Source organism: Elephas maximus, chromosome 22 (assembly GCF_024166365.1).
Source record: "Elephas maximus indicus isolate mEleMax1 chromosome 22, mEleMax1 primary haplotype, whole genome shotgun sequence".
Classification (NCBI taxonomy): Eukaryota; Metazoa; Chordata; class Mammalia; order Proboscidea; family Elephantidae; genus Elephas; species Elephas maximus.
In genome coordinates this window covers 10,538,686-10,566,186 of record NC_064840.1, presented here as the reverse complement: position 1 = coordinate 10,566,186, position 27,501 = coordinate 10,538,686, and the positions used below count along the sequence as shown (strand labels likewise).

At 39.0% G+C, this 27,501-nt stretch overlaps 1 protein-coding gene across 6 annotated transcripts in view; it reads left to right on the top strand.

Annotated features, from left to right (window-relative positions):
* The window catches only part of HECTD4 (HECT domain E3 ubiquitin protein ligase 4), a 180,015-nt gene that overhangs the window by 66,283 nt on the left and 86,231 nt on the right, over positions 1 to 27,501 (top strand). For all 6 annotated transcript variants that reach the window (XM_049866988.1, XM_049866986.1, XM_049866987.1 and 3 more), the window contains exons 6-16: positions 206 to 344; positions 3,124 to 3,294; positions 11,480 to 11,672; positions 16,067 to 16,225; positions 20,407 to 20,520; positions 21,260 to 21,400; positions 22,328 to 22,560; positions 22,937 to 23,082; positions 25,405 to 25,475; positions 26,365 to 26,470; positions 27,047 to 27,167. In XM_049866988.1, coding sequence (XP_049722945.1) covers positions 206 to 344; positions 3,124 to 3,294; positions 11,480 to 11,672; positions 16,067 to 16,225; positions 20,407 to 20,520; positions 21,260 to 21,400; positions 22,328 to 22,560; positions 22,937 to 23,082; positions 25,405 to 25,475; positions 26,365 to 26,470; positions 27,047 to 27,167 — 1,594 coding nt within the window. The remainder of the gene's footprint in view (positions 1 to 205; positions 345 to 3,123; positions 3,295 to 11,479; positions 11,673 to 16,066; positions 16,226 to 20,406; positions 20,521 to 21,259; positions 21,401 to 22,327; positions 22,561 to 22,936; positions 23,083 to 25,404; positions 25,476 to 26,364; positions 26,471 to 27,046; positions 27,168 to 27,501) is intronic.

Genomic DNA, 27,501 nt, shown 5'->3' with positions numbered 1-27,501 from the left:
CATTAGGCCTTTCCTCCTCTCTACTTAGTGGTGGAAACTTAATATTTGCCCTAGTTTGTCAGCCCGAAAGTTAACGTAATACGCCCATTCTCCTTCGGATGTTTTGCATCCTTTGGTCATTTTTCCAGATGAGGTAGAAAATATTGCCTGTGCCGGTTGCAGAGAAAGGGCTTTAACTCAGCCTGTGTCCCCTTCTTTACCACAGAGGATTTGTGTACTGCCGGAACGAGGAGCTGGAGCCAGGATGGGTTGCTTTTGGCAGCGGGAGCCTTCTCCACAGGCCTGTGTCATTTGATAATAAGCCTCACTCCCTTTTCCAGGTCATCGACCAGAATACTCTGCAGGTAAACAGAAAACGAAGGCATTGTCTTTCATATTTGGTATGCGTAAGGGAAGTCTCTCACACTATCAGAAGCAATAATAATACAATTGATATATTTTTCCCACCAGAGTGGCATCCTTCTAACTTTCATAGTTTTAGTATTGTGTTTTCTCACTAGTGTCTTCAGTTCCCCTCCCCCTCCATTAATATGCTCTCTAAGAGTTACTAAGGCCAACAATTATTATTTTTTTATTTAAAAAAAAAAAAAAACCTATAGCGAGTCAAAGATGGTATAAATTATAAATACTAGCTTTTTTTTTCTTTTTTACTGGATCTCTTTTGGGATGGCGTCGTTTCCCTATTCAATTTGTTCTAAGCAGCCTTTCAGTGGGAAAGGGAGCTTTGAAATGAATTCAGAATAAAATAATTGTGTATTAGGGATTAACAGCTCATCTTTAGTGCTCTGTTTTACAGCACTTGCTACATTATACTGAAATTACCTGCTCTCGTGTCTGGCTCCCCAACCAGATCCGATAGACCTTCTAGGACTAGATTCTGTCTTACTCATCTTTATATCCCTGTCACAGAATATCTAATGGATAATAATAACATTGACAGTAAAAAAAAAAAAAAAATTTTTTTTTTTTTAACATTATCAGCGTCTCTCCCTGTGCCAGGCCCTGGCCTAGGCAATTTACATACACTTCCTCTCCCTACCTGTGAGGTGTAACTGTGATAGGCTCATCTTACAGGTAAGGCAGCTGAGGCTAGGCACGTTGGAAGCACTCCGTAAGTGTTCAGTGTTGAATAGATGAATGCAACTCAGAGAGGTTAGGTAACTTGCCCAGGCCCACACAACCAATAACCACAGTACCAGGACTTGAGCCCATGGTTCTTAGCTCCAGAGTTGGAGTTCTTTAAATTACAACTTTATGCCTTTCAACCGAAGTTGAACTGAATGCTTGGAGTTACCATCTGTGGAGTAAGAGCCCTGAGAGTACTCATATCCAGGAAGTAAATGGGTCGTTTCGTCTCTTTTTGTCCATCACTCAACTCTGCCTTGCCTGGAGAACAGACACTGACTGTTGTTCATCATCGTATCTCCAGAGCACATATTAGGTGTTCAATGATTACTGAATGAGTGAAATGAAGGAATTAAAGAATCGATGCCCAATTGACTTCATCTCTTGTTACTAAAGCAAACAGATGAGAAGTGTCTCATATTGTTTTGAAATAGAAGTTATAAGCCTAGAAGTTAAACAGATGTCAAATTTCAGAACATGATTTACATTTGAAACAATAGGTTTACATTAGTTTCCTCTATGTTGTTACAAAAAAATTCATGTCGTCCGTCCAAGAAAGCAGTACTGTAGGTCACTAACTAGATGTGTGCGTTGGAAGCAATTTGGGGTAGCTTAGGCCAACCAATTAGCTGTCAACTTTGTAGATTTCCTGGCACTGCAAGTTCAAAGTGTGATCACAGCAAAACAAGTCTGGGCAGAAGTTCGTCTGGAATGAGTCGAGGGGTCAAAAGCAGCCTTAGGAAAATTTGTGACTCATCAAAAGAGTTGGAGTAACTGAAGAGAGTTCTTACTCTTCCCTGAAGGCATCTGACCTTCTCTAATTATTTTTATTCCGGGTTTTGCAGCTCTTCTCCTACTCCTGAATTTTTTTAAAAAGCCTAGTCAGCTGTTTTCTCCATTCTCATTTTCCCTTATTTTAAGTGCTGATCTCTGGCAGTAAAAAATTAGTATGTAACCACACATTTAATGTGAAATGGTGCAAAACGAACTCATTATGCTGAAAATGAAGGGTGTTTAGTATTAGAAACATGTGTCTCCACGTTAAATACAGGGAATTGGTGTTTGTCCCCCCCACCCCCCACCCCGATGTACTTGGTGAATTTCAATGAGCCTTCATGTGCCAAGTTAGGATATTTCGTATGCCTTAATTTTTTTCAGACTTCTTTCTCCTCCTCCTTCTCCCTGTTTTCTTCTTTCCCTCTTGCCTTCCTTCTGCCCTCTCTTTTTAACTTCTTTCCATATTTCTTTCTGGAAACCGTGGCGGCATAGTGGTTAAGTGCTACGGCTGCTAACCAAAAGGACAGCAGTTCAAATCCACCAGGCACTCCTTGGACACTCTATGGTGCAGTTCTACTCTGTCCTCTAGGGTCACTCTGAGTCAGAATTGACTCAACAGCAAATGGCTTTTTTTTTGGTTATATTTCTTTCTTTCTTTTTTTTTGTAGGCAAACTTCTACGTTTTACTCCATTTTAAGAAATAAGGATACATGTTCAGTGAGGTTAAGGTTTCCATATTTCTTAAACAATTTCGAGTTAGGTCTGAATTAGGTGCTAGGGATATAAAGATGAATAAGATATAGTTCCTATCTCTTAAATATAATTAATGATCTTAAATTTTATTTACTAAGGAAATTTCAGGAAGTATTATTTCTCTAAAACTTTGTGTTTTTAATAAATGTTAGATAAAACACACATGCATAGGAGATTCAAAGTGTTAAGTAAATATTTTTTCTATTAAAATATAACTTGAGTTAATCTCAAGAATCATTTTATCTATTTCATGGCTATTCATATTATTTTATTGCCCATTCTATGAACTTTTATATCCTTGTTATGTAATTTTCACATACTGTTCTTAGAGATGAATATCAATTTTATTTTAACAGGGAAGTGTAGTGAATTCTCATTTTGGGATTTAATACCATTGCTGATGGGCCGAGGGCCTTAATCAGAATTTCATTGTTACACTAATGAAGTTTTCCTCCAATTCACGTCCAGGTGTGTCAGATGGTGCCAATGCCAACCAATCACCTCCCTGTCGGCAGCACTATGAGCACTGTGCACCTTTCTTCAGATGGCACTTACTTCTATTGGATCTGGTCTCCTGCCAGTCTGAATGAGAAGACACCCAAGGGACATTCTGTCTTCATGGACATCTTTGAACTTGTGGTAGGTTCTCATTTTATGTCTTTGCAGAAATGTTTCTGTTTGCTTTCTTTTTGTATTGATATACAAAGAACCTAAGAATTTTGCAGTATGTGTAGTGTGTTCAGTGTTTCCTTATTAAAATTGACCTTTCTCTTGGATGTCTTTGAATGTTTGTTTGAAATTGTGTGACACAAGCTTTCTGAAGGTTAATTTGGCAGCAGAGTGGAGATAACACCAGTTAATGTGTAGTGAATGGGGCATTTAAGCATAAATGCTCATGGGGCAGTTGGAAATGTGGGATTAAATTGTAGCAGCAGGAATGGATCTGTGTAGATAGAAGTTGGGGGTCTCTGAGGGGCTGACAGTTAAAATTGTGAGAGCATTCATTCATTAGATATTAGCTGAATGTCTACTGTGTATTGACAGTTCTAGCTGTTAGAAATAATAGTGATGAACAAGGCGGGCAGCGTCCTTGCTTAAGTGGAGCTTATATTCTACCTGGTGGCTGATTTTGGGGAGGGGTGGTGGTGGTGGTGGTGGTGGTGGAGAGACAAAATGTTAGCCTTAACAAGTGAACAAATAAGTGGACAAGATAATTTTAGATAGCAAAAGGAAAAGTAGTAGTTAACCAGATGAAGGAGTTGGAGAACAGGCAGGGAAGAACATGCTAAGAAGCAGGAGTCACAAGTACAAAGGGTACAAAGGCTTTGTGGCAGGAGTGAGCATATGTGTTTTAGGAAATAAACGAGGGCCTAGCTCAGAAAAATAATATCATCTGTAAGTACTGTGTTCCTTTAAAAAAAAAAAAAATGAACTATGTGAGACTGAACAATTACTTTAAAACAAAAATGAGAATGTAAGGGGGCAGGGAAACTAGATTAATGGAAAAAGAACAACCAGATGGAAATAATGAGAATGTTCATGAAGAAGGTAAGCAATGATGCTCAACAATTTATAAAGAAATTGTTGAATGGGAGCCTAAACTACTGTGTAAACCTTCACTGAAAACACAATAAAATATTACTAAAAAAAAAAAAAAACGAAAACACAAAGAGGGCCCAAGTGGCTGGAATGCCAAGAGAAGGAGAGGCTGGGGTGAGAAAAGACTGGGAGCTAAGGTAGGGCCTAGACCTGCACTGCCCCAGGCCTTTTAATTTAAATGTAAATTAATCAGAATGAAATGAAATTAAAAATTCAGTTCTTCACTTGTACTAGCCACATTGCCAGTACTCAGTAGCCACTTGTGGCTAGTGGCTACTGTATAGAACAGCAAAGATAGAGAACATTTCCATCATTGCAGGAAGTTCTATTAGGCAGCAATGGTCTAGATAAGTACTTATAGGGACGTGGAAAAGAGAAAATTGTCCCCAAACAGGCCTATGACAGAACTTTTTTTTTTTTTTTTAATATATATGATATAATTTACAGCCTCCTTCTGGGAAGAAATTAGCATTCCTGAAAAACAACCACCAAAAAAAAAAAAAAAAAACCCGCTGAAGCAATTTTCTGGTAAATTTTAATGGAATAAAGCTTTTTCTGGGAACCCAGTCATCCATCCCGCCAGCTATCAGTCAGGAGCCTGCTAACCTGTAACCATGCATTCTTTTCTTTTTCTGTCTGGTCTAACAGTGATTCTCTATCCATTATCTTTTCTCATAAAATGTCACTGCCAGAGTGTATCTTTGCATTAGTCTGCTAGAGATTGTACTACCTGAACACACGTTCATAAACCAGTTGTCAGAAAAGCTTTTTTTGTTGTTGATTTGTTTTTAGACAGTCACTGGCTGTTTAAAGAATTTAGGTGTTTCTTCTAAGAATAAACCTTGGTGGCACAATGGTTAAATGCTAGGCTGCTAACTGGAAGACTGGCGCTTTGAACCCACCCAGCAGCTTTGCGGGAGAAAGACCTGGCGGTCTGCTCATATAAGTTTAGCCTAGAAAACCCTGTGGAGCAGTTCCACTCTGGGGTCCCTATGAGTCAAAATCAACTCCACAGCACCTAACAACATCAACATTCTAAGAATAGTGGGAAAACACTGAAGACTTCCCCCTTTCCCTCCTATGTCATCCATATTAAAAGAAAATTTATATCAAAGAAATACATGCACATGGTTTAAAACATCTGGTATCACAGGTTCATAATGAAAACCTTGAGTCCCATGTCCTGTCCTTCCATCCCCTGGCATGCTTCTTATAGGAAGTTGGTTTAATGGTTTCAGCTTTTGGTTCTTCTGGTGTTTACTTCATAGCTCTCAATAAAATGCTTATATTGCTCTTTCTTCAGTTATGAACTCTAAATATCGTCTGTTGATTTTTTTGCTGTGATAGATGAGAATTTGGATCAACTCTTCCTCTTTCTTTTCTTCTTCCTCCTAATGTTTTTATGGCATTGATCTTTGTTCTTCTTTTGGTTATCTTTGTGACTTACAGTTAAGCCTTTGTTTCTTGTTCACCAACTCTAGGCAGGCTCTCTTGCCCCCTTTTTTGTAAGACAGAGATAGTAGTGTCCCTTCCTATCCTTCATGAAGAAAGCTAAAACTAAAAGTATATGTTCAGAGGAATGCCAAGAGGAAGAGAGTTGATTTGCCCACACAAAACCCTGGAGAGTCTTAAGAACTGGCAGCGTCAGGTATGGTGGAGAGCCATTGTGAGATAAGGCTAACTGTAAAGAATAGTCACTACCAGCCCTCCCGGTGCACAGAACACTTGCAGTCAGATGCTGGCTGTCCAGGCAAAAGACTAGACATTTATTTTCTGAAGAAATTGCATGACCCTAGAGACCTCTACGTACTGACATTTGAGGTTCGGCTAAGGAAGAGACTTGCTCCTGGTCAATCACCTGCAAGTAAAGTCTCCATTAACAACCCTCAACCATGTGCACAGAATCCCTAAGTAAGGCTGAACTGGTGTAAGAAAAAGAGCAGACAAAACAAGAAAAAAAACCAAAGCTTTGGAGGGGTGTGTGTATGTGTGAGGTGAGGGGAATAGATAAAACAGGATTGGCAAAATACTGATAATTATTGAAGCTAGGTGATAGGTACTTAAACCAAAAAACCAAACCCAGTGCCGTCGAGTCAATTCCGACTCATAGAGACCCTATAGGACAGAGTAGAACTGCCCCATAGAGTTTCCAAGGAGCGCCTGGTGGATCTGAACTGCTGACCCTTTGGTTAGCAGCCGTAGCACTTAACCACTACGCCACCAGAGTTTCCGATGGGTACATAGGGATCTCAATATACCATTCTCTCTCTTTTTTTTAACATACGTTTTAAAATTTCCCAGGTAAAGAGTTAGAAATTAAAAAAAAAAAAAAAAGGACAGACAACCAAAGGTCCCTAGACAAATAGGGAAGTCTCCAATATTTTCAAATTCTTTTTCTAATTTAAGAGTAAGAAAAAGAAATCAGAAGAAGCAGCTAGTAAAAGGAACAGAATAAAATTTCACAAACCTTAATTTGTGAGATAGAAGATATTGCATTTATAAAACAGAACAGGGTATCATGAAAAAGGGACAATCGGAATGAGAAAGAGCTCCTGGATATAAAACTATGATAGTCAAAATTTTTCAGAAGTCGTTAAAAGGGTTGAAAGATAAAAAGAAACGCTCAGAAAGTAGGGCAAATAGATAAAGAACAGTAAACATGGGAGAAAACATAAAAGATGTGGAGGAATAATCCATCTTACTCTTAGGGATTCCAAAACGAGAACAGAGAAAATAAAGAGGATGACATGATCAAAGAAATAATACAAGAAAATTTTCAGACCAAAGGTTATTGGGCCCATTAGGTATCTGGCACAATGAAATGAAAAATGCCCACAGCAAGATATATCATCGTGAATTTTCAAACAACCAGAGATAAAGAGAAGGTTCTAAAACTTTCAGAAAGAAAAACAATCATATACAAATGTTGAGAAATTAGAAAAGTACCAGAGTTTTCAGTATCAACACTGGACGCAAAAATGGAACAGTACTTTCACAATTCTAAGGGATATTGATTTTCAACTTAGAAATTAGTATTCAACCAAAGTATCAATCAAGGGTAAAGACAACGTAAAGATATTTTTAGAGGTAAAGTTATACAGTCAAAAGCCCGTACCTTCCGTGGTGGAAGCAGAACAACTAAAATTAGCCTCTGCCAGCAGCATGAAATAAAAGTTGGGAAGAGGGGAGCCTGCGCTAGGTTAAAAAAACAACTTTTGAATCCTTTTTTGGAGTCTGATTCAAGTAAACCAACTGTAAAAGAACTTTTGGGAGAGAATTGGAAATTTGAATGTAAAATGATATTAGATGAAACCAAAGAGTTATTGTTAATTTATCTTTTAATTATGATAATGGCATTGTGGTTCTGTAAGAAAATGTCCATATTTTTAGAAATGTTTCATGAAGTAAGTGAGAGTGGAATTGATGATGTTTAGGATATGCTTTAAAATACTTGAGCCAAAAAAGGAGGGGCTAGGTGAAGCAAGTATGGCAGTATCTGGATAATTGTTGATTCTGGATGATGGCTAGGGGTTCATTATACTACTCTCTGTTTTTGTATATGCTTGAAATTTTTCATCATAAAAAATTTTTTTCAAATCATCACAGGCCACTAACTTAGCAGCTTCTAAAATGCTAACTTGGGAAGCTTTACACAGATACTGGTTTACTGCCTGTGGTAATTCTACAGAATAGAACGCTGTGTAGCCTTTAAAAGTATGAGGCAGATCTGCATATATTGAAGTGGATTGATTTCCAAGGTATGTTGTTAATACAGAAAACTAGGTTTAGAATACTGTGTGTATTCGCTACCAGCTGAGTAATAAAAGTTGGGAGCGGAGGGCTTGCCTTCTAGAATTGTTTTCCTACGTTAACAACTTTCCCCTCTCAATGGATCATTCGCAACAGCATACAAATATGTTATACATAGTGTATCCCATCTTGGAAAAACAAACAACTCCCTTGACCATGCTCCCCTCCAGCCACTGCCCTATTTCTTTGTTCCTCTTTAGAGCAAAACTCTTGGAAGAGATTATTCTTGCTGTCTTTACGTCCTGTCTTTTTGCTGTGTGGAGAATGAACTATGGGGCTACAAAGGTGGAAACAGAGAGACCAGTTGGGAGGTTGGTCTAGACAGCAGCCTGAAGATGACAGTGGCTTAGACCAGGATGGTACCATGGTAGCTAGGAGGGAAGCCCCACTACTAACTGTGCGGCTCCTTCGTCTTCTCCTTTCTAAATCAGTAGCTTTTTAATCCCGAATAGCTTCTTTACTGAAGTCGATTTCTAGCAGATTTGCCACTTGTGCACCAAACCTCAGACCTTATTGCTTCTCACAGGTGCTTTATCAGTTTTTATTTTCTATATTTTAAAAGTATTTGAATACAATAATATAGTTTCTTTTCTTTTTTTTTTTTTTTAAGTTACCCATTGATTTTATCATAGTACCAAATTGGGTAGTGCTTTTGAATGCCAAGCTTAAAGTGATTGGTTTTTATCTTGGATGCCTTTGGGGGTTGTATTTAGAGCTGTGTGACATAAATAGAGCTATGCTTGCTAAAGATTAATCTAGCAGGAGGGTGGGGGTAAAGCGATGTGGTGGGAGGTGGATGTGTTGAATTTTAGGCGACAGTTGCATATTCAAGCAGAAATGTGGAGGGTTGGGTGACAGAAAACTAGGACAAGATCTTGGTAGCAAGAATGGTCTATAGATAGAAATTTGAGATTTGCCACGGAGAGATGATAGTTGAATTTGAGGGAGGATATTGATTTGTTTATTCAGTGAAACATCGACTGTTTATTGAATGCCTATTAAGTGCTGGGAATGTTACGGTGAACAAAGTAGGCAGGATTCCTGCTCTCAGGGAGCTGGCATTCGATTGGGGTAGGAGGAGATAGAGAGGCAAACAATAACTGAATTAATGAGTAAGATCATTTCAGAGAATGAGTGCTGTGCAGATAACAGACAGGGTGAAGTGATGTGATGTGACGTGATGTGATGTGACTGGGGGAGGGTCATCTTTAGATTGGTAATCCGGGAAGACCCCTTTGAGGCCTGAATGATGGGACAGAGTGTTCCAGACAGAGGTCCTAGACACCAGAGGCTGGCTCTCAGTCCTGGGAAGGCTCTCACTCAGCAGATGGAGATGCAGAACCAGCAAAGAAGAGAGAGAGCAGTAGGGCAGGGGCTGTGTTGCCTTTGCCCACTAGTGCAGAGCTTTCATTAAAAACATATGAACCAGGATTACATTTTACCAACAAGAATCCCCAAAAGTCTGGCAACCATGGCACAGCATCCAAGGAAGTCGGGGAGGCGGTAGATGGTTTGGATTTTAGGTTTCCCGTGGATCATCAAGAATGTCTGCTCATTAGAGAGTGCCTAGTGCAGAGCCCAAACCGCACAGGGTTAAGAAGCAAGGGGTGAGGAAATAGAAACAGCACTTTTGGATTCTCTAAGAAACCCTTTCCCTTATCATTTGTGAATGTGTCGTAAGAGACTCCCGGCCCTCATGTGCCGTAGCTGCCTATGGGAAGCTTTCCTGGCTGTGCTCCTGAATTTACTTGCTTTCTCTTGCCTCTTCTCTGTTACCACCCTGCCTCTTTTGACTCCTTCTTTGCTCTCTGGTTGCTTCCCTAGACTTGTAGCTTTGCACTCCTATCCTCTCATATCTCCACACCCCACAGCTGCAGGCCAGCCCTTCCTACCTTCAGTAGTGGAGCTGCAGGCCAGCCCTTCCTACCTCCAGTAGTGGAGCTGCAGGACAGCCCTTCCTACCTCCAGTAGTGGGACCAATTGCTGAGACTCCAGCCTGATCTAGGAGTCCAGGCTCTACAAGGGGGCCAGGGAATTCAGAGGCTGCATGAGATACACTTACGGTTGAGACACTGGACAGCAAATTGAAGTGGGAAAAAAGGGATCATATTTTGATGGGCCAGCAGGATTTTGTTGAAGATCTCAGAGACCTGAGAACATTTGAAATCACAGAGCAGGAAGGCAGTAGAGAGGGACACATTGATGATGGAGGGGCAGAAGGAGTGGTTAGAGAGAGGAAGCAGGAGAATGTGGGATTAGAGACAGAGGTGGAAGAGTTAACTTTAAATAATACGAGGTGAAACGCTTCTTCCTCTGAAATAAGAGGAAAGGAAGAACGAAGGAGGTTGGATACAAAGATTCTTGGTTGGAAGAGACATGATTGGGAGAAGCTTATGGTGGGTAAAAGCAAGGTGATCTGTTTGAAGTCACACTCAAAATTGGTTAAAGAATTTTGGAATCACTGCTCTGGAGGTTTTCTTGGGGAATAATCAAAGATGAATGAAAGAATTGCCAAGCATCAGCAAGGATCCAGGAGAAGTTGGCATGTATTTTTTGCAGACAAAGTCTGCCTTTCTCCTGACTTGCTATGCCAGCACCCAAATAAAAAACCAAACCAAACCCACTGCCGTCGAGTTGATTATGACTCATAGCGACCCTGTAGGACAGAGTAGAACTGCCCCACAGAGTTTCCAAGGAGCACCTAGAGGATTTCAACTGCTGACCTCTTGGTTAGCAGCTGTAGCACTTAACCACTATGCCACCAGGGTTTCCAGTACCCAAATAGCTGGTATTAATGTTAACTGTTGTTAATATTGGAGCCCTGGTGACGCAGTGGGTAAGAGCTTGGCTGCTAAGCAAAAGGTTGGCTGTTCGAATCTACCAGCTGCACCTTGGAAAACCTGTGGGGCAGCTCTACTTTGTCCTATAGGGTCACTATAAGTCAGAATCGATGTGATGGCAATGGTGTTTTTGTTGTTGTTAATAGAGTTTGAATTTTAGCCACAATTATATTTCAAGAAAGTATTATCCTCATAGTTGTACTTAATAGCAAGTCAAAAACTGATTGATTTGTTTTCCTCTCATCTTACTTGTACCTGTCAGAGGCTTGCAATTTGTGACTGCTGCCTGTGGAATTCAGTATAAGAAATTTTAGTCAACAACTTTTTAAACTTGGCTGATTACATTTAGAACCTGGGCTGTTATGAAAAATTAAAGCACTCAAATTTAGCTTACTCTTTGTTTTCTTTGCAGTAGTTTCTAGAAAGCACTTAAGTTTTAAGTATAGATCTACTCAGGTACAGTTTTGAAAATGTTTTTGAGCAACCTGATCACAATAATACAATTCTCAGGTAGAAATTTGCTAGCTAAATGGAAGCAGATATCAGCTAAGGACCTCTTTTTCTCTCGATATTAGATCGAAAATGGCATATTTGTAGCCAACCCTCTTCAGGAACGCACAATTCTAATGAGAAAAGAGGGAGAGTCTGCAAAGAGCATTAATGAGATGCTTCTGAGCAGACTTTCACGGTACCGAGCTTCCCCTTCGGCCACGTTGGCTGCACTGACTGGCTCCACCATCTCCAACACTCTGAAAGAGGATCAAGCAGGTAAGCTGGTGTTCACTTACCAGATCTGTTTACCCTGTGTAACTGTGTTCAGCAACAGTCTACTGAGCACTTACTAGGTGCCTTATAAAGCACTTTATGTAGTTCGTCTTATCTCCTCCCACTTACTGTGCCTGTATTTGTTCCAATTTAATACATGTTGTGGGCTATGGAAGTGAGTTAGCATGAAGCTACAGTAAGTGGAAACCGCTGTATCTTTAACCGTTGATACCTTATCGTCATTACTGTCAGTATAAATTAATTGACTTCACATTGAGAGTATGCATCTTGAGTGTCAAAAGCCAACATTTGGCATCATCTTCAAAAAAAAAAAAAATTTTTTTTTTCATTAAATACAATCTTGATCAAGCAAGGAAGAGACACATCTTCTACAACAGGTATTTCTTTTTAAAAAATTTATCACTTAGTGTTTGTAATTGAACATTTTAAACCAGATAATACATTTACAATGTTTGAAAGTGAACACAGTATAAAAAGGTACAAGGGTAAGTCAAAAAGTATTGCTACTAGGGGATTGAAGTTGTCAAGGATTTCATTTTACTCGGATCTACAATCAACGCCCATGGAAGCAACAGTCAGGAAATCAAATGACATATTGCATCGGGCAAATCTGTTGCAAAAGACCTCTTTAAAGTGTTAAAAAGCAATGATGTCACTTTAAGGACTAAGGTGTGCCTGACCTAAGCCATGGTGTTTTCAGCCACCTCCTATGCATGTGAAAGATGAACAATGACAAAGGAAAACTGAAGCATTGACACCTTTGAGTTATGGTGTTGGCAAAGAATCTTGCACGGACTGCCAGAAGAATAAACGAATCTGTCTTGGAAGAAGTACAGCCAGAATGCTCCTTAAAAGCAAGGATGGCAAGACTACATCTCACATACTTTGGACGTGTTATCAGGAGGGACCAGTCCCTGGAGAAGGACATCGTGCTTGGTAAAGTAGAAGATCAGCAAAAAAGAGGAAGCCCTTCAACGAGATGGATTGACACGGTGGCTGCAACAATGGGCTCAAGCAGAACAACAATTGTGAGAATGGTGCAGGACCAGGCAGTGTTTCGTTCTGTTGTACATGGGGTTGCTATGAGTCGGAACTGACTCAATGGTACCTAACAACGACAACAGAGTTCCAGTTCCAGTTCATGCCTGCAAACAAAACATGTTTAAACATGTCTCTATGATCAGTGGATGGCTGTGGTTCTCTCAGTAACACACTTGTCATAGTCTTGTTAGGGTGCCTTCAAAAAAAGGATACTTTTTGTCTCATGAAAAAAAAACAATTTTGAGGTCAGGGCTAATATCAAATTTTTAACAAAACTCAAGGGGACATCTTCCCAAATCATTGAAGCTTTGCAACAAGCTTATGGGAATGCTACCCCACATAAAAACAACAGTTTCTAGATGGATTAAGTGTTTTAGGGAAGATCAGGAAGACCTCAAAGATGAGCCAAGAGAGGAAAGACCACTCAGAAGGTTATGGGGACTGTTTTTGGGGATTCCAAAGGGGTAATCTTGATAGATTTTCTTGAAAGACACAGGACAATCATGGGGGCTTTCTATGAAGAAATTTTAAGAGAATTGAAAACTGCATTGGTGAGAAAAAGGCCTGGAAAGTTGTACCAAGGAATTTTCTTCCATCATGACAATGCACCTGCTGATTCTTCAAGCGTAGCAAGGGCTGTTCCATGACAATTTCATTGGGAAACCCTACCCCATCCACCCTACAGCCCTGATCTTACCCCTTCAGACTTCTTTTCATTCCCCAAACTCAAAAAACATTTAGAAGGAACACAATTTGTATCCCTCAAGGATGCCAAAATTGCTGTTTCGACATGGTGTAAATTGAAGAGCGTAGAATTCTTTGGGGAAGGGTTAGAGAGATGGAAACACCGCCTTCAGAAGTATACAAACCTAGGTGGAGGATATGTTGAGAAACAGTAGCGTCACATTTTGATATTTTTGTTTAATGAAGGTTTCTATGATTTTGTAGCAATACTTTTTTACTTACCCTCATATATGCAGAGAAGTCTTACTCCCATCATCTTGGTATATTTCATATTCTGCCCCTACCCCACACCCTACAGGCAACTATATTGACTAGTTTTTATTTATCCTTGGGTTTCTTTATGCAAATACAATTAAAGACAAATATATGTGTTTTTATTTTCTCCCTTAATAAAAAGTAACATACTGTATACACCGTTCTGCAGTTTTAAAGAGGTCTTAACCAGGATAACCCTCTAAGGAATTCTTAAATATGCTCCCCCAAAGTTTTAAATAACATGTTATATGTATCTATCATGGCTTTCATCAATTTTCAAAGTCATCTATGACTCAAAAAAAGGCTAAGAACCATTATTGTAGAAGACTGTATAGATTATACACCAACCACTTGAATTTATAACAGACCATGAAGCTACAGTAAAAGATAAAGCCAGAAAAAGATGGCATGTAAAGAAAAAATATATCTGAATTAATATGCATTTAATGAATTTAATGCAGTTTTATACTTTATTCCCTTTATAGTCTGAAATGCTATGAAGAGAAAATATTTGTGGTTAATTTATTATGAGACTACCAAATCAAATTCTAATCCACATTAGAATTTAAAGATAGTGTTAATCCATATTAGAATTTAAGAATATTATTTTATTTCCACAGGCCTCTATTGTATCACACAGAAGTGAGGAAATTGTTAATAGTTGTTATAACTTAGGTTACTGGATAACTTGAGTTGTAGGAAATACTTTGTAGAGGACAGTCATTTATTTATCGAAATGAACATTTTACAAGCTAAAGGCTTGATCTGGATTTGTCCCTTGGGAGAAAATTGAATCCTACCCTGAACAGTAGAGAAACTAAGGGAATGTTTATTGGATAAGAAAATATGGGCAATACCAAAAAGAGACCTCAGAAGGCAAAAGTATTTTTAGAATGCAGAAACTGCTGTCTGTTTTCTAAACCTGTGATCTCGTTGTACTCTTGCAAACATTCTCTATGTATTCATTTAACATGATGTTATTACATAAAAAATTTACCAGTTATAGGATAAGTGAAGTTGTGAAAATTCATTGAACATTCAGAGAGACTAGAATTTTTAATCCTAAAATCAAAGTGATAAACTAATATTTACTACCACGTTAATTAGCGTATGCCTATTAAAAACATCTTGGTGAACAATGTTATGCTCACAAAATTGCTAATTTTTTAATCGTTGTCCTTTTTGCCATTTTAATTTGGGTTTCTAACCTACAGAAGTGGACTTACGTTCCTGAATTTATACTCTGAATGAAGTATACTCTGGTTGGGAGCTGAGAGCTTTTAAAAAGGGAACATTTTAGAACCATAAACATTCAAAACAAATATCCAACAGATTAGGTTTCTCTTTTCTTAATTTTCTAATCTCAGACAAACCTTCTAAAGACAATCTATTTGGGCCATGAATGGTAAATTATCTTTTATAGCCTAACAGCTTCCTAAGGAAAGCACTCTGATTGACTTTCTATTGGTTTCATCAGTCCTCACTAAGCTAGTGTACAGAAAATCCTGGAGTATCCTCCATGTTTCAGATCTGCCAGTAAGAGAGATTAAAGCACATTTTATGCCTCTTGATTAGAAACAATAATTATTTCCTTAATGATAGTTTGTCACTGACCCTAAAAAATCCATATAATGGATTATTATAATGTAGGTATTTAAAAAAAAAAAAAATTGGAAACCCTGGTGGCGTAGTGGTTAAGTGCTACAGCTGCTAACCAAAGGGTCGGCAGTTGGAATCCACCAGGCACTCCTTGGAAACTCTATGGGGCGGTTCTACTCTGTCCTATAGGGTCACTATGAGTCGGAATCGACTCGACGGCACTGGGTTAGGTATAAAATTATTTCATGATAGATACTGTGGAAGCTTTCACTAACTTGTTATAGGTTAAGCTTTCTGACTGATTTCACGTTCAAAGCTGTTTGTAATGAATGTAGTATCACAAATCTGTGAAAAATTTGTTCTATGTAAAATTAAAAGAAAAGATCTGTAATACAACAGTTTCCTAGGGGAAGTGGAACAGTAAGATTCTGCTTTTATTTCGAGATTTAGTCCCTGTGAGGATTCATTCTTTCGGAAGGATTCTTAGAGACATAAGAACGTATTGCAGATTTGCAGCACCTTCCAGAAATGTTTACACCATATAACGGGGCTTGGAGTCAGGCTGTAGAGCCAGAAGATCATTAAATTTTCCTTAGCCTTCTACTTCTCACTCTGTTTTCCTCGTCCGGGTATATCCTTTTTTAGTTTGGGGCCCCCTTATACCCTAGTCTCTTTTGGTAATTGCATTAATCTGAGTGTCAAATATTTCTACTCAGCATTTTCATTCCTTTCGCCAGCAAACACTAGCTGTGGGTTACCTCTAAAAATGCTACGGAAGACGCCCATCTATACCTGCGGCACATACTTAGTGATGCTGGTCCCACCTCCAGGAGGGTCAGGCAGCTCTGCCACCCGCTCTCTTTTTGGTGGAACAAGTGGTTTGTCATCTTTAAAAAGTAAGTGAATTTTATCTGTGGCATATTTCTCCATTTGCCCTAAACTCTGAAATTTAAAGCTTTCCTATTATTTCTGGTAACAACCCAAAATAGTAATAATCAATATAGTTATAGACTTGGGGGAATTAAAAATGCAATTTTTGTAGAGGATATGATTGTGTACTTTTGAAACTATCATCCTGTAAAGTTACTAGAAATAAGAATGGGTTCAGTAAAGTTTTATGAAATAAAATAATCTCTTGCCACATGATTTACAGATGACACAGCAAGAGCTGTACCCCTGTATGATAGAGTTTCATAAAGATATCTAAAAAATGTGAAATGCTTCCATTTTGGGACACATATACAAAATGTTAAACAAACAAACAAAAGATAAACCCGCCCCCATGAAGTCGATTCCAACTCATAGCGACCCTATAGGGCACAGTAGAACTGTCCCATACAGTTTCCAGGGAGTGCCTGGTGGATTCAAACTGCCAACCTTTTGGTTAGCAGCCGTAGCTCTTAACTACTATGCCACCAGGGTTTCCCCCCTGCCCCCCCCCAAAAAAGAATATAACATATATAAAAATTCACTAATGTCTATAAATGTACATGTATTTTTATAAAACAGAGGGTTACACTACAGTAATTAAAGTGATTTTGGCTTTGGAGTAGGCAAATAAATAAGCGGAATAAAATATATGATAAAAACATTCCTCATATATACCGAAAACCCATTGCTATCAAGTTGATTCCAACTCATAGCGACCCTTATAAGGCAGAGTAGAACTTCCCCGTAGGGTTTCCAAGGAGCACCTGGTGGATTTGAACTGCCAACCTTTTGGTTAGCAGCTGAGCTCTTAATCACTATGCCACCAGGGTTTCCTCCTCACATATAGGAATAGCTTATTTTTGCATTCTTTTTTTTCTTTCAAATTTGTTTAGGTACAAAAAATTAAAAAGTTTTAAAATATTTACTTGTTTTAACTTCCCAGTATTTCATATTCTGCCCTCTTAATTTGCTTACAGCCATTACATGAAAGGGTTATATTCCACATATAAAAGCATTTCTTACTCTAAACTTAAGCCATCAGGTAGACATTTGACTTCAGCAGTTAAAATTGTTTATCCAGCATCAACTTAACCTTTAGCTCATTCCAAGAAGTTGGATGTGCTTGAAATTCAGATACTCTTAACTCCAAACTCATTTTCCCTTAAAACCAGATTGGTTGATCTTTTTCTCAACAGCCTGTTTTCTCTAACAACGCCGCTCTCCGAGTGCGACCAGTATGTCCTCTTTAGCCCTTGTAACTTCACCTTTAGTCTTCTTTTTTATAGCAGCGTTGAGATAGAACTCACTTACCATTAAATTCACCCTTTTAAAGCGTACAATTCAGTGGTTTGTCGTGTATCCAGAGTTGTGCAGCCATCACCCCTGTCTGATTTTAGAACATTTTCATCAGCTCAGAAAGAAACCCTGTATCCGTTAGCAGTCACTCCTCATCTGCCCCTCCTTCCCAGCCCCTGGCAACAACCAGCGTACTGTCTGACTCCATGGATTTCCCTTATTCTGGACTTTTCATCTAAGTGGAATCATATAATATGTGACCTTTTGTGACTGGCGTTTTTCCCTTAGCATAACGTTTTCATGGTTCATCCACGTTGTAGCATATTGTCAGCACATCGTTCCTTTTCATAGCTGAGTCATATTCTGTTGTACGTATTTACCATGTTTTGTTCATCTGTTCATCCGTTGATGGGCCTTTGGGCGGTTTCCACGTTTGGCTGTTATGAATGACGCTGCTGTGAACATTCAGGATCAAGAATCTATGTGAACGTATGTCTTCAATTCTTTTGGGTGTACACCTGGCAGTGGTATTGCCGGGTTGTATGGTAGCTACATTTAACCATTTGAGGAGCTCTAAACTGCACCGTCCTCACCACCGCTTGTTCTTGTCTGTCGTTTTAGTCAGAGTGGACTCAATGGCAACTGGGAGTGGGTGTGAAGTAGTATCTCATTGTGGTTTTGGTTTGCATTTCCCTGATGACTAATGATGTTGAATACCCCAACATGTCTGTCAGGTTATCGTACTGCGGGGGCTTGTGTGTTGCTGTGTAGGACTGGGCAGTGTTTCGTTCTATTGTACATATATGGTTGCTATGAGTCGGAATCCACTCAATGGCACCTAACAACAACAATGATGTTGAGCATCTTTAAATGTACTTATTGGCCATTTATATATCCTCTTTAAAGAAATGTCTGTTCAAGTCCTTTGCCTGTTTTTAAACTGGGTCATTTGTTTTTTTATTGACCACTAGTCGTATTGAGCTCTACACCGATTTGTTTGTTTTTCCAAGTGCTGGTCACAGAGTTCGTTTTTAGTCTCCTTGGCATGGCTTTTTCACTCAATTAAGATTGGCCCCATTTGATTAAAACAGGCCTGCAAATTAGAAAATGCTTAAATACCTTCTATGCTCTGTCCAGTGGAGCCCTGGTGGTGCAGTGGTTAAGAGCTCGGCTGCTAACCAAAAGGTTAGCAGTTCAAATTTACCAGCTGTTTCTTGGAAACCCATGGGGCAGTTCTACTCTGTCCTGTAGGGTCACTGTGAGTCAGAATCCACTCAAGGGCAACAGGTTTATGCTCTGTCCTGTGTTGGTCACTATGGGGCTGGCTCCTCAGAAAGTGAAAGAAATAGTGCTCGCCTTCAGGAGCTCATAGCCTCAATGTGAGAAACGATGTAGGAGTATGAAACAACTAGAAAGTGGCATAGGATGCCGCGTCAGTGCTTGAACCACGCAGAGCTGACTGTAATGCTACAGACTCAGAATGATGCAGACATCACTGTGGAGAGGGAGGGACAGGAGTGACTCCTTGAGGAAAGGAGTGACTTAAACTTCTTGAGTTTAAATTGAGAAAAACAGGTGTCTTCTGTGTAAGTGGTCAAGGGGGAAAAAGGGATATGTATGGTAAACACAATTTAAAAAAGAGTTTGGGAAGATCAGCCTGTTGGTATGTAGGTTGGAACAGTAGAAAATAGGAAAGAAATAAAGAGAACAGTTTTGGTTATAACTGAAGGCAGACATGATAAGGGCCCGGACTGCTCATCTGGCAATGGAAATAAGAAGAAGAAAAAAAACAAAAAACAAACTCAAGAGACACAGTATTAGGATTTTATGTTTGAAAGTAGGGAAGAAAATAACAGTATCAATAGTAGCAGCTAACACATATGTGCTGTTGTAGGTCCTTGACATATTATATTTTAAGTCATTTAATCTCCAAAATAACTCTATGAAGTTGGTACTTGTCTGCACTTTACAAATGAGGAATCCAAGACTCCGCGAGTTAAGTAACTTGCCCAGGGTCACCCATAAGTGGTAGAGGTGGAATTAAAACCCAGAAACCCGAATCCCATACCCTTCATCCCTACACTATCCTGTGTTGAGGGGAAGGGCCAACGTGTCTCCAAGTTTTAGAGCCAGTGCTTGGAAGGACACGAACTGAACTGCATTTGAGTGTCCATCAACCTTTATTGAGCACCAACTATATATAAAATATTTCCAGTAAATGCCGTTACTCTGTGGTGTTAATAATTGTAATCCTGGGTTGGAGGGGGATGCTGGTGAGGAGTGAGCTTCTTGGATCAGGTGGACACGTGAGACTATGTTGACATGTCCTGCCTGGAGGGTAGATGAGAGGGTAGAGGGGGTTAGAAACTGGCGAAATGGACATGAAAAGGGAGAGTGGAGAGAGAGAGAGAGGGCTGTCTCATTAGGGGGAGAGTAATTGGGAGTATGCAGCAGGTGTATATAAATTTTTGTGTGAGAGACTGACTTGATTTGTAAACTTTCACTTAAAGCACAATAAAAATTATATTAAAAAAAATTTGTAATCCCTCTTGCAGTTACCCTTTTGATAACCTATACTGAAAAAGCCTTCATGCAAAAACTGCCATTTTTAAGACACATTAAAAAATATATGGCTCACTGTTAAATTTAGGAAGGTGTTCTGGTGATGCTTTTCTTTTTATGGTCCTCTGTATATATACCCTCATTGTTACCCCCAACAGACCACAAAAATGAAGGGATGACTTTTTTTTTCTTAATGAAAATCTTGTTAAGAGCTTAGAGTTTGAACTTTGAAGAGTAGAACGACCATCTTCTTAAGGCTAGTTAAACAACTTAGTGTTTGTTTCCGAAGTCCTAGCCTCTAGCTTGGTGTATAATATTTCCGACGGGCAGTTCACAAGTCGTGCGGATCTCATTGATGCTGCCGGAAGCTCCCTGGGACGTGGTGCTCTTGTACCAGGATTGGGTAAGAAACAAATGCTTGCATTTCCTTGGAAAATTCAACATTTTAGCTATTTCTCTTGAAAAATTTTACCAATTTCCCTTGGCTTTGTATTTCCTTAAAAGGAAAAAAAATTTAATACTCCTGTTCAATTTTTGAGGATCAGTATAAAAAATTGCCACGTGTGAAATTCCTCTGTATAAACTTCTTTTTGAAGAAATTGTCCATCGTGTTGTGTGATGATGCCTATAATATATTCTTCTCAAAGCATGTGCCATAAAAAAGTTTATTTCCCATGAGGAATTGGTATGCTTCTTATTGTTAGACAATGAGTGGTACGTAATATGTTGGGTTTTTTCTTTGCCCTAGTTGCTAAGAAGCTCATATCTACATTTTGGACTCAGTTACTAAAACTTTTGTTGTGTGTTAATGTTAACCGGTCCTGTTGTGCCTGCGTTTTTGATGTAAGCCATTGAAATTCTTTTTGGAAGTAACAGATATAAATCAGTTGGTAAGAACTAATAATTCCATGGGATTTATTCAGTTCTTACATAGTAGTTAAGGAAAGTTAGAAACTGAATCCTGGCTTCTTGCTGCTGAGTCCCAGCCTAGTGCTTTGCCAGGTAAATACACGGGAGTAGGGATGTAGACTGTTGGCACTGGGGGAGGTCCTCGCCCTTCCCTTCTGTAGCAGTGCTTGTGAGAAATATGTCTGCAGGCCGATGGTGACATGACAGCTGAGTAAAGTATGCTCTTTTTGCAGGTGCCTGTTACGATACAGTGAACAACATGTTGTGGACATGCTCGAATGACTATATCGATCAGTGGTGTAATCCTGGGAATCAAGCCTTCCATTATGTCTGCCAGAGACTGGGAGTCAGCCACATCATCACTGAGCCCAAAGGTGAGCTGAACCCACAGCCTTGGAGGAAGACATGTTCCCCCCGCAATCTGAGAGAGTACAGCGGCAGTTGTAAGTGGGAACATAGACCAAGTAACAAAATGAGTCAGTAGCCTTCCCTTTTTGAATTTAGAAAGCCAAAAATCTTTTGTTATCTGTAACCCTGAAAGATTGGTTTATGATTAAGTAAATAAGTATGTAAATAAACAGAGCTTTTGAAATGGTCTGTAGACTTTTTTTTTTTTTAAAAGAAGATTGACATGTTTCTGCTAAAATTTTCAGAACTTTTTTTTTTTTGCAAAAATTGATTCTTTTGTACTTGGAATGGGATTATATACAGTTAAAATGTCTTACATTGATAATGGTTTATTTACACACAAGCTTCAAATTATATAGAATTACCACTGAGGACCTTTATTTTTAAATATTGGTATAGGGTCACTATGAGTCGGAATCGACTCGACGGCAACAAGTTTGGTTTTTTGTTTGGTATTATTAGGATTCTTAATATTAGGTTAATTGTACCATAAAATCTAATGGCCTTACAAAAATATATGGGTCAAAGAAGAAACCCCAAGGTAAATTAGAAAATATTTTGGAGTGAATGAAAACAAAAGAACAGCATATCAAAATTTATAGGAGGGAACAAAGCAGGGCTAAAAATCATGTCTAAGTTCGTAAGACTGTTGTAAGGTGATGCATGTAAAGCGCTTGGCCCATTGCCCAGCATAGACAAAGTGGTAGCTCGTTATGGTCTAGAAATATTTCCCAAGTGATTTCACCCCAGCACTCCGTGGCAGGTAGTGGAAGAGATTGGAGCCAAGTCCCTCTCTCCTAGTACGTGTGCACCTTTTGTAAGTCACAGGTCTGTTCCTTGAGGACCACCTGTAGAGCTGTCTTTCCTCACTGAGTTTCCTTTTCATCTTCTAGAAGAGGCTATAACCACGAGTGAGGTTATAAACCAGTTATTGCACCATGTTGGTGCGATGTGCATACACCAACTCAATCTTCTTGCTACCAACCCCAACCTTCCAATCACAAGTGTCTTGGGCAAGCAGCATCCGATTGAAGCGCACCATCTTAGCAGTATCTGTGACATCATGGAAAAGGCCATGGTTAATGGAGATACCTGTATTATACGCTGCATTCTTGTGGTCTTTCAGGTAAATACACTGTTTTGAGATAAATAAGAGGGGAAAAAAAAAAACCTCAAACCTTGGCTTTACCCAGCTAATTTCTACCAGAAAGAAAATATAATAACATTCCTGTTTGGTATCTTATCACATTCAAATCCTGTAATTAGAATTATCATCATATTCATTGCATTGCAGTTAATGGAGTATTGCTATATGTAGCTCATTACAATTAATATATGTAAAATATTTACTGTAATTATACCATTACACAATGGACAAGATTATACTTAAAAATCCACTGGGGTATTTATTCAAAAGAATATCTACCATTTCTTTCTTCATCAGGCTAATTTTATCCCCAGTAGAATTAGCATTTTTTGATCTCACGCTTATGTTTCTGTAGGTGGTATTTAAATTTTTCTTCAGCCCACAAACTGAAAGGAATCGAGACATCATTCGACGGTCAGGATTGCTTCTTTGGCAGTTGTTGATGGCACCAAAAGATCAAATTTGCCCTGAAATTCAGAAGGAAGTCTGCCTTGCCATCAGGTAAACAGCAGATGATTTTCGTTGTGCCCTCTGCAAAATGCTTTGTAATCTTCCCTGCAAGCCAGTAGCAGAGATGTCTTTTACCCTTCTGGCTGTCAGGACCTCATGCACAGAGGATAATTTAATTGGAGAAAGGTTTGTGGCCCCACCCTCAGGACCCAAACCACCTGTGGTCTCCACATTCCTCATCTCACCAAAAGTCTGCCCTCTTTTGGATCTCTTAAAAGACAAAACACCAAAAAACCTTTAAGTGGATATTTTGATTGTTGACAAGCAGATGCTCTTCTTATTTGAGAGAGAATGAGAGTGGGATTATATACTGTTAAAATGTTAAAATGGTGTGGCGGTTAAGAATGCAGGCTTTGGGGCTGGAGAGGGATGCTGGTGAGGAGTGAGCTTCTTGGATCAGGTGAACACTTGAGACTATGTTGGCATCTCCTGCCTGGAGGGGAGATGGGAGGGTAGAGAAGGTCGGAAGCTGACAAAATGGACCCGAAAAGAGAGAGTGGAGGGAGGGAGCGGGCTGTCTCATCAGGGGGAGAGCAATTGGGAGTGTGTAGCAAGGTGTATATGGGTTTTTGTGTGAGAGACTGACTTGATTTGTAAACTTAAAGCACAATAAAAATTAAAAAAAAAAAAAGAATGCAGGCTTTGGCAACAAGCAGGCTTAGGTTCTAGGCCTTGTTCTGCCCCTCACTGGCTGTGACCTTAGCTTGAGGCTTCTGTTTTCTCAGCTGTAAAATGAGCATAAAAATAGCACCTACATTACAGGTTTTAGTAAGATAAGGCCAGACGCAAGGTAAGTACTCAACAGTGTTAGTCTTTATTATTTTTCTTAGTCTGCTTAAAACTTCGTTAGACAAGAGGGCAGAATTTATGGACCATTTTTTATTTATTATCATTTAATCTCTCTCTCTCTTTTTTTTTTTTTTGGAGTGCAGTGAACATTTATCCTTAATGTAACCAAGTGTAAATCTGTGGCTCAGAGAGCACTGAGTGCTTGGTCTGAAAGAGCCATATGAGAGAGGTGAGCATAGAAGGAGGGGACTTTTTTTCCCTTCCATAATTGATTATGCTTTGGTTCTCTTTCTATTGAGAACATTGAGGCAATGTTAAAATCTAGTGCCATGGGGAAACTTCGGGGGATGATGGAAATGTTCACCGTCTTAATTGTGGTGATGGTTTTATGGGTGAGCACATAAGTCAAAAAAGCAAAGATGTCACCTTGAAGACAAAGGTGTGCCTGACCCAAGGCATGGTATTTTCAATCGCCTCATATGCTGGACAATGAATAAGGAAGACTGAAGAAGAATTGACACCTTTGAATTATGGTGTGGGTGAAGAATGTTGAATATACCATGGACTTCCAGAAGAATGAACACATCTGTCTTGGAAGACGTACAGCCAGAATGCTCTTTAGAGGCAAGGATGGCGAGACTATGTCTTACATACTTTGGACTTGTTATCAGGAGGGACTAGTCCCTGGAGAAGGACATCAAGCTTTGTAAAGTAGAGGATCAGTGAAAAAGAGGAAGACCTTCAGTGAGATGGATTGACACAGCGGCTGCAACAATGGGCTCAAGCATATCAACAATTGTGACGATGGTGCCGGACCGAGCAGTGTTTTGCATTCTGTTGTACACGGGGTAGCTATGAGTCAGAACTGACTCGACGGCACCTAACAATGATGACAACACATATGTCCAAACTTTTCAAATTGTACACTTTAAATATGTACAGTTTATTGTATGTCAATTAAACTTCAGTACAAAAGAAAAAGGAAAAAATTCTCGTGCCATTTGCAACTGGTATTCTTCCTGTCCTTTTGACAGTCCTTTGGAAGTTTAAATGAACTTACTTCCTTCTCCTTGGACTCTAAGGCCGTTTCTGAAGCTGTGTCTTGTGGCATCACACTATTGCCTAAAAGTAATTCATGTTCTTTTCCAAAGAAATGGAAAAGCTGAGAATTAGAAATTCTCCTTTTCAAATTACTTTTTGGCACAGTCTGCGTGTATAGCTGGCTTGACTATGCTCACCTTCTATAGCTCGCTCTTCCCTTAAACTGGTTCTACCTCTAGCTATAGATAGCTTATCATTTTGGCAATTCACAGATTGGAGGAGACGAATGGAGTTTATCTGGAAAGTGATTGATGATATCACAAGCTTGAATTTAGGTTCAAGTGCTTTTTAGTCATACAACTTACCCTAGAGTTTTCTATAATCAAACTGACATCTTTAATAAAAATAGAAATTTTAAATATTTAGAGTTTGGATTTTCTAGAACATTTGTTTAAGAACTTTTTTACTTTTCTGTCATTTCAGCTCTGGTTTAAATATCTTGTACCCAGGTGAAACGGAAATCAATAACTTACTTAAGCTTGTCTTAACAGAAGGTGAGAATTGTCCTTTCACTATCCTTGAACAACTGTCCTATTTTTGTCCCTGGGTGGTGCAGACGGTTGAGCTCTTGACTGCTAGCTGAAAGGTTGTCTGTTCAGACCCACTCAGGGGCACCTCAGAAGTAAGGCTTGGGAACCTGCTCCCGAAAAGTCACAGCCTTGAAAATCCTATGGTGCAGGTCTACTGTGCACTCAGGGGGTCACCATGAATCGGAATCAACCTGACAGCAACTAACAACAACAATAAGGAAACAACTGGATATTAAGATAATAGATACTTCTTTTCTTCATATCTATTAATCAGTATTATTTTAAAAATGTATCTTTATGTTGCCAACACCTCAGCCATATTGAAAGCAGAAACCATGTCGTATATATCTTCAGGCTTTGTAAACCTCTTCCTACTGCTTAGCATAATGTACCTGACTGTAAATATTTAATGAAGGTTTAATGTGATTAATGATAATACTATCTTGGTTATTTCTAAGCCAGTTTTTTTTTTTTTTTTTTAAACACATTAGAACCCAACTGTTTAAGTTAGAATAAAAAACAATAACAACAGAACAAAACGAAAAACGTAACGCTAAAGCCATTCTGCATTTAAAAAAAAATTTTTAAAGCAACGTTAATTTAAGGAACTAGAGATCACACTTCATGACCCATCAGGAAGGTGGTAACCCTTAAATCAATAGGTACTGCTTTAAAAAGTCGGACTTCTTGTGATGTCGATTTTGTTGCTGTTGTTTGTACGGGTACTTGTACCTGGTCCCCCTAGATTGTCAGAAAATGTTGACATTCTACTTGTTTAAAAACTTTTTTTTAATAGCATCAGTTTCCTAAACGCAATCACCAGGGTAGTTTACGGCACTTTGTTCTGTGTTAGGAGAGAGAAACAGTGGCCTCTCCCAGCTGCGCGATGTGATCCTAACCAATCTAGCAGAACAGCTCCAGAACAACAGATTTGGCAGTGACGAGGATGACCATTACAGGTGACACAGTTATGTTATGCACTGCTAGCCTTTTCTCCTGTTCTTTTAAGTCATCGATTTACACGTAAATGTGTTTGATCCAATTTAGTCTCCTATCATATCTAGTATGATGACTAGCATGTTAAAGCCTAAGCCATGGATTGATTGAAAGATAATAAATCCCACAGTTGCCCTAAGAAATGATAACAGAACATTTCAATTTTATCAATAAAGTAATTTGGGGAGAAATAATGGATGGGACTTATTTAAGAAATCTTGGAGGAGGTTTCCATCCAAATTGCTGGAATGTGAGAATGGATGAGTGTGTGTTAGAGCTGATGAGGGGGAGGGGGGTGTTAGTTTTCTGTGTTATTTATAAAATACTTTGACTAGGTGGTTGAGTGCCATTTTGTTTCCATACATTTGACTTAGATATTGCACCTAGTTGTTAGCATCATTACTGAGTAAGAGGGTTTGCTTGCAGTACCAGTTAATTTCGTATCTTCTATTTGTCCTTTCGTACCAGTTGTATACAGTTTATCCTCTTGCTAATAAACCATGCATATTTTATTGTTACATTTTTCCCACATTTTAAAGACTAAATGATGAACTTTTACACTACATTCTGAAGATCGTTGTTCGAGAATCCTGTATCTTAATCACCAAGTGCCAGACTGTCTCTAAAGATGATTTTCAAAAGCTCCTCTCAACTGTGCCTGTAAGTAAAAATGTATTTAATGAGAAAAATTAGATCAGGCTTCCCTCTTTCTGCTTGACTGTATTGAGGTGTGTGTGTGTCGACACGCACGCTCACATACACGCTCTACAGGATAGACATCAAATAATTTATGAGAGTCAGTGGTAGAAATGAAGCACTAGGCAAGTCCCCTTGAGCACCGCTAAAAACCGTTTCCTCCTTCTAAATTTTCTTTATACAGTAAAGTGTTTGACTCAGTTTGCGTGTTTCCATTTTCATTTATTCAGTGAGGATTTTTTTCCCCACCGATTTTTAATTTAGCACTGTTTTCTAAGCCATCAGTAGTTTACAGAAA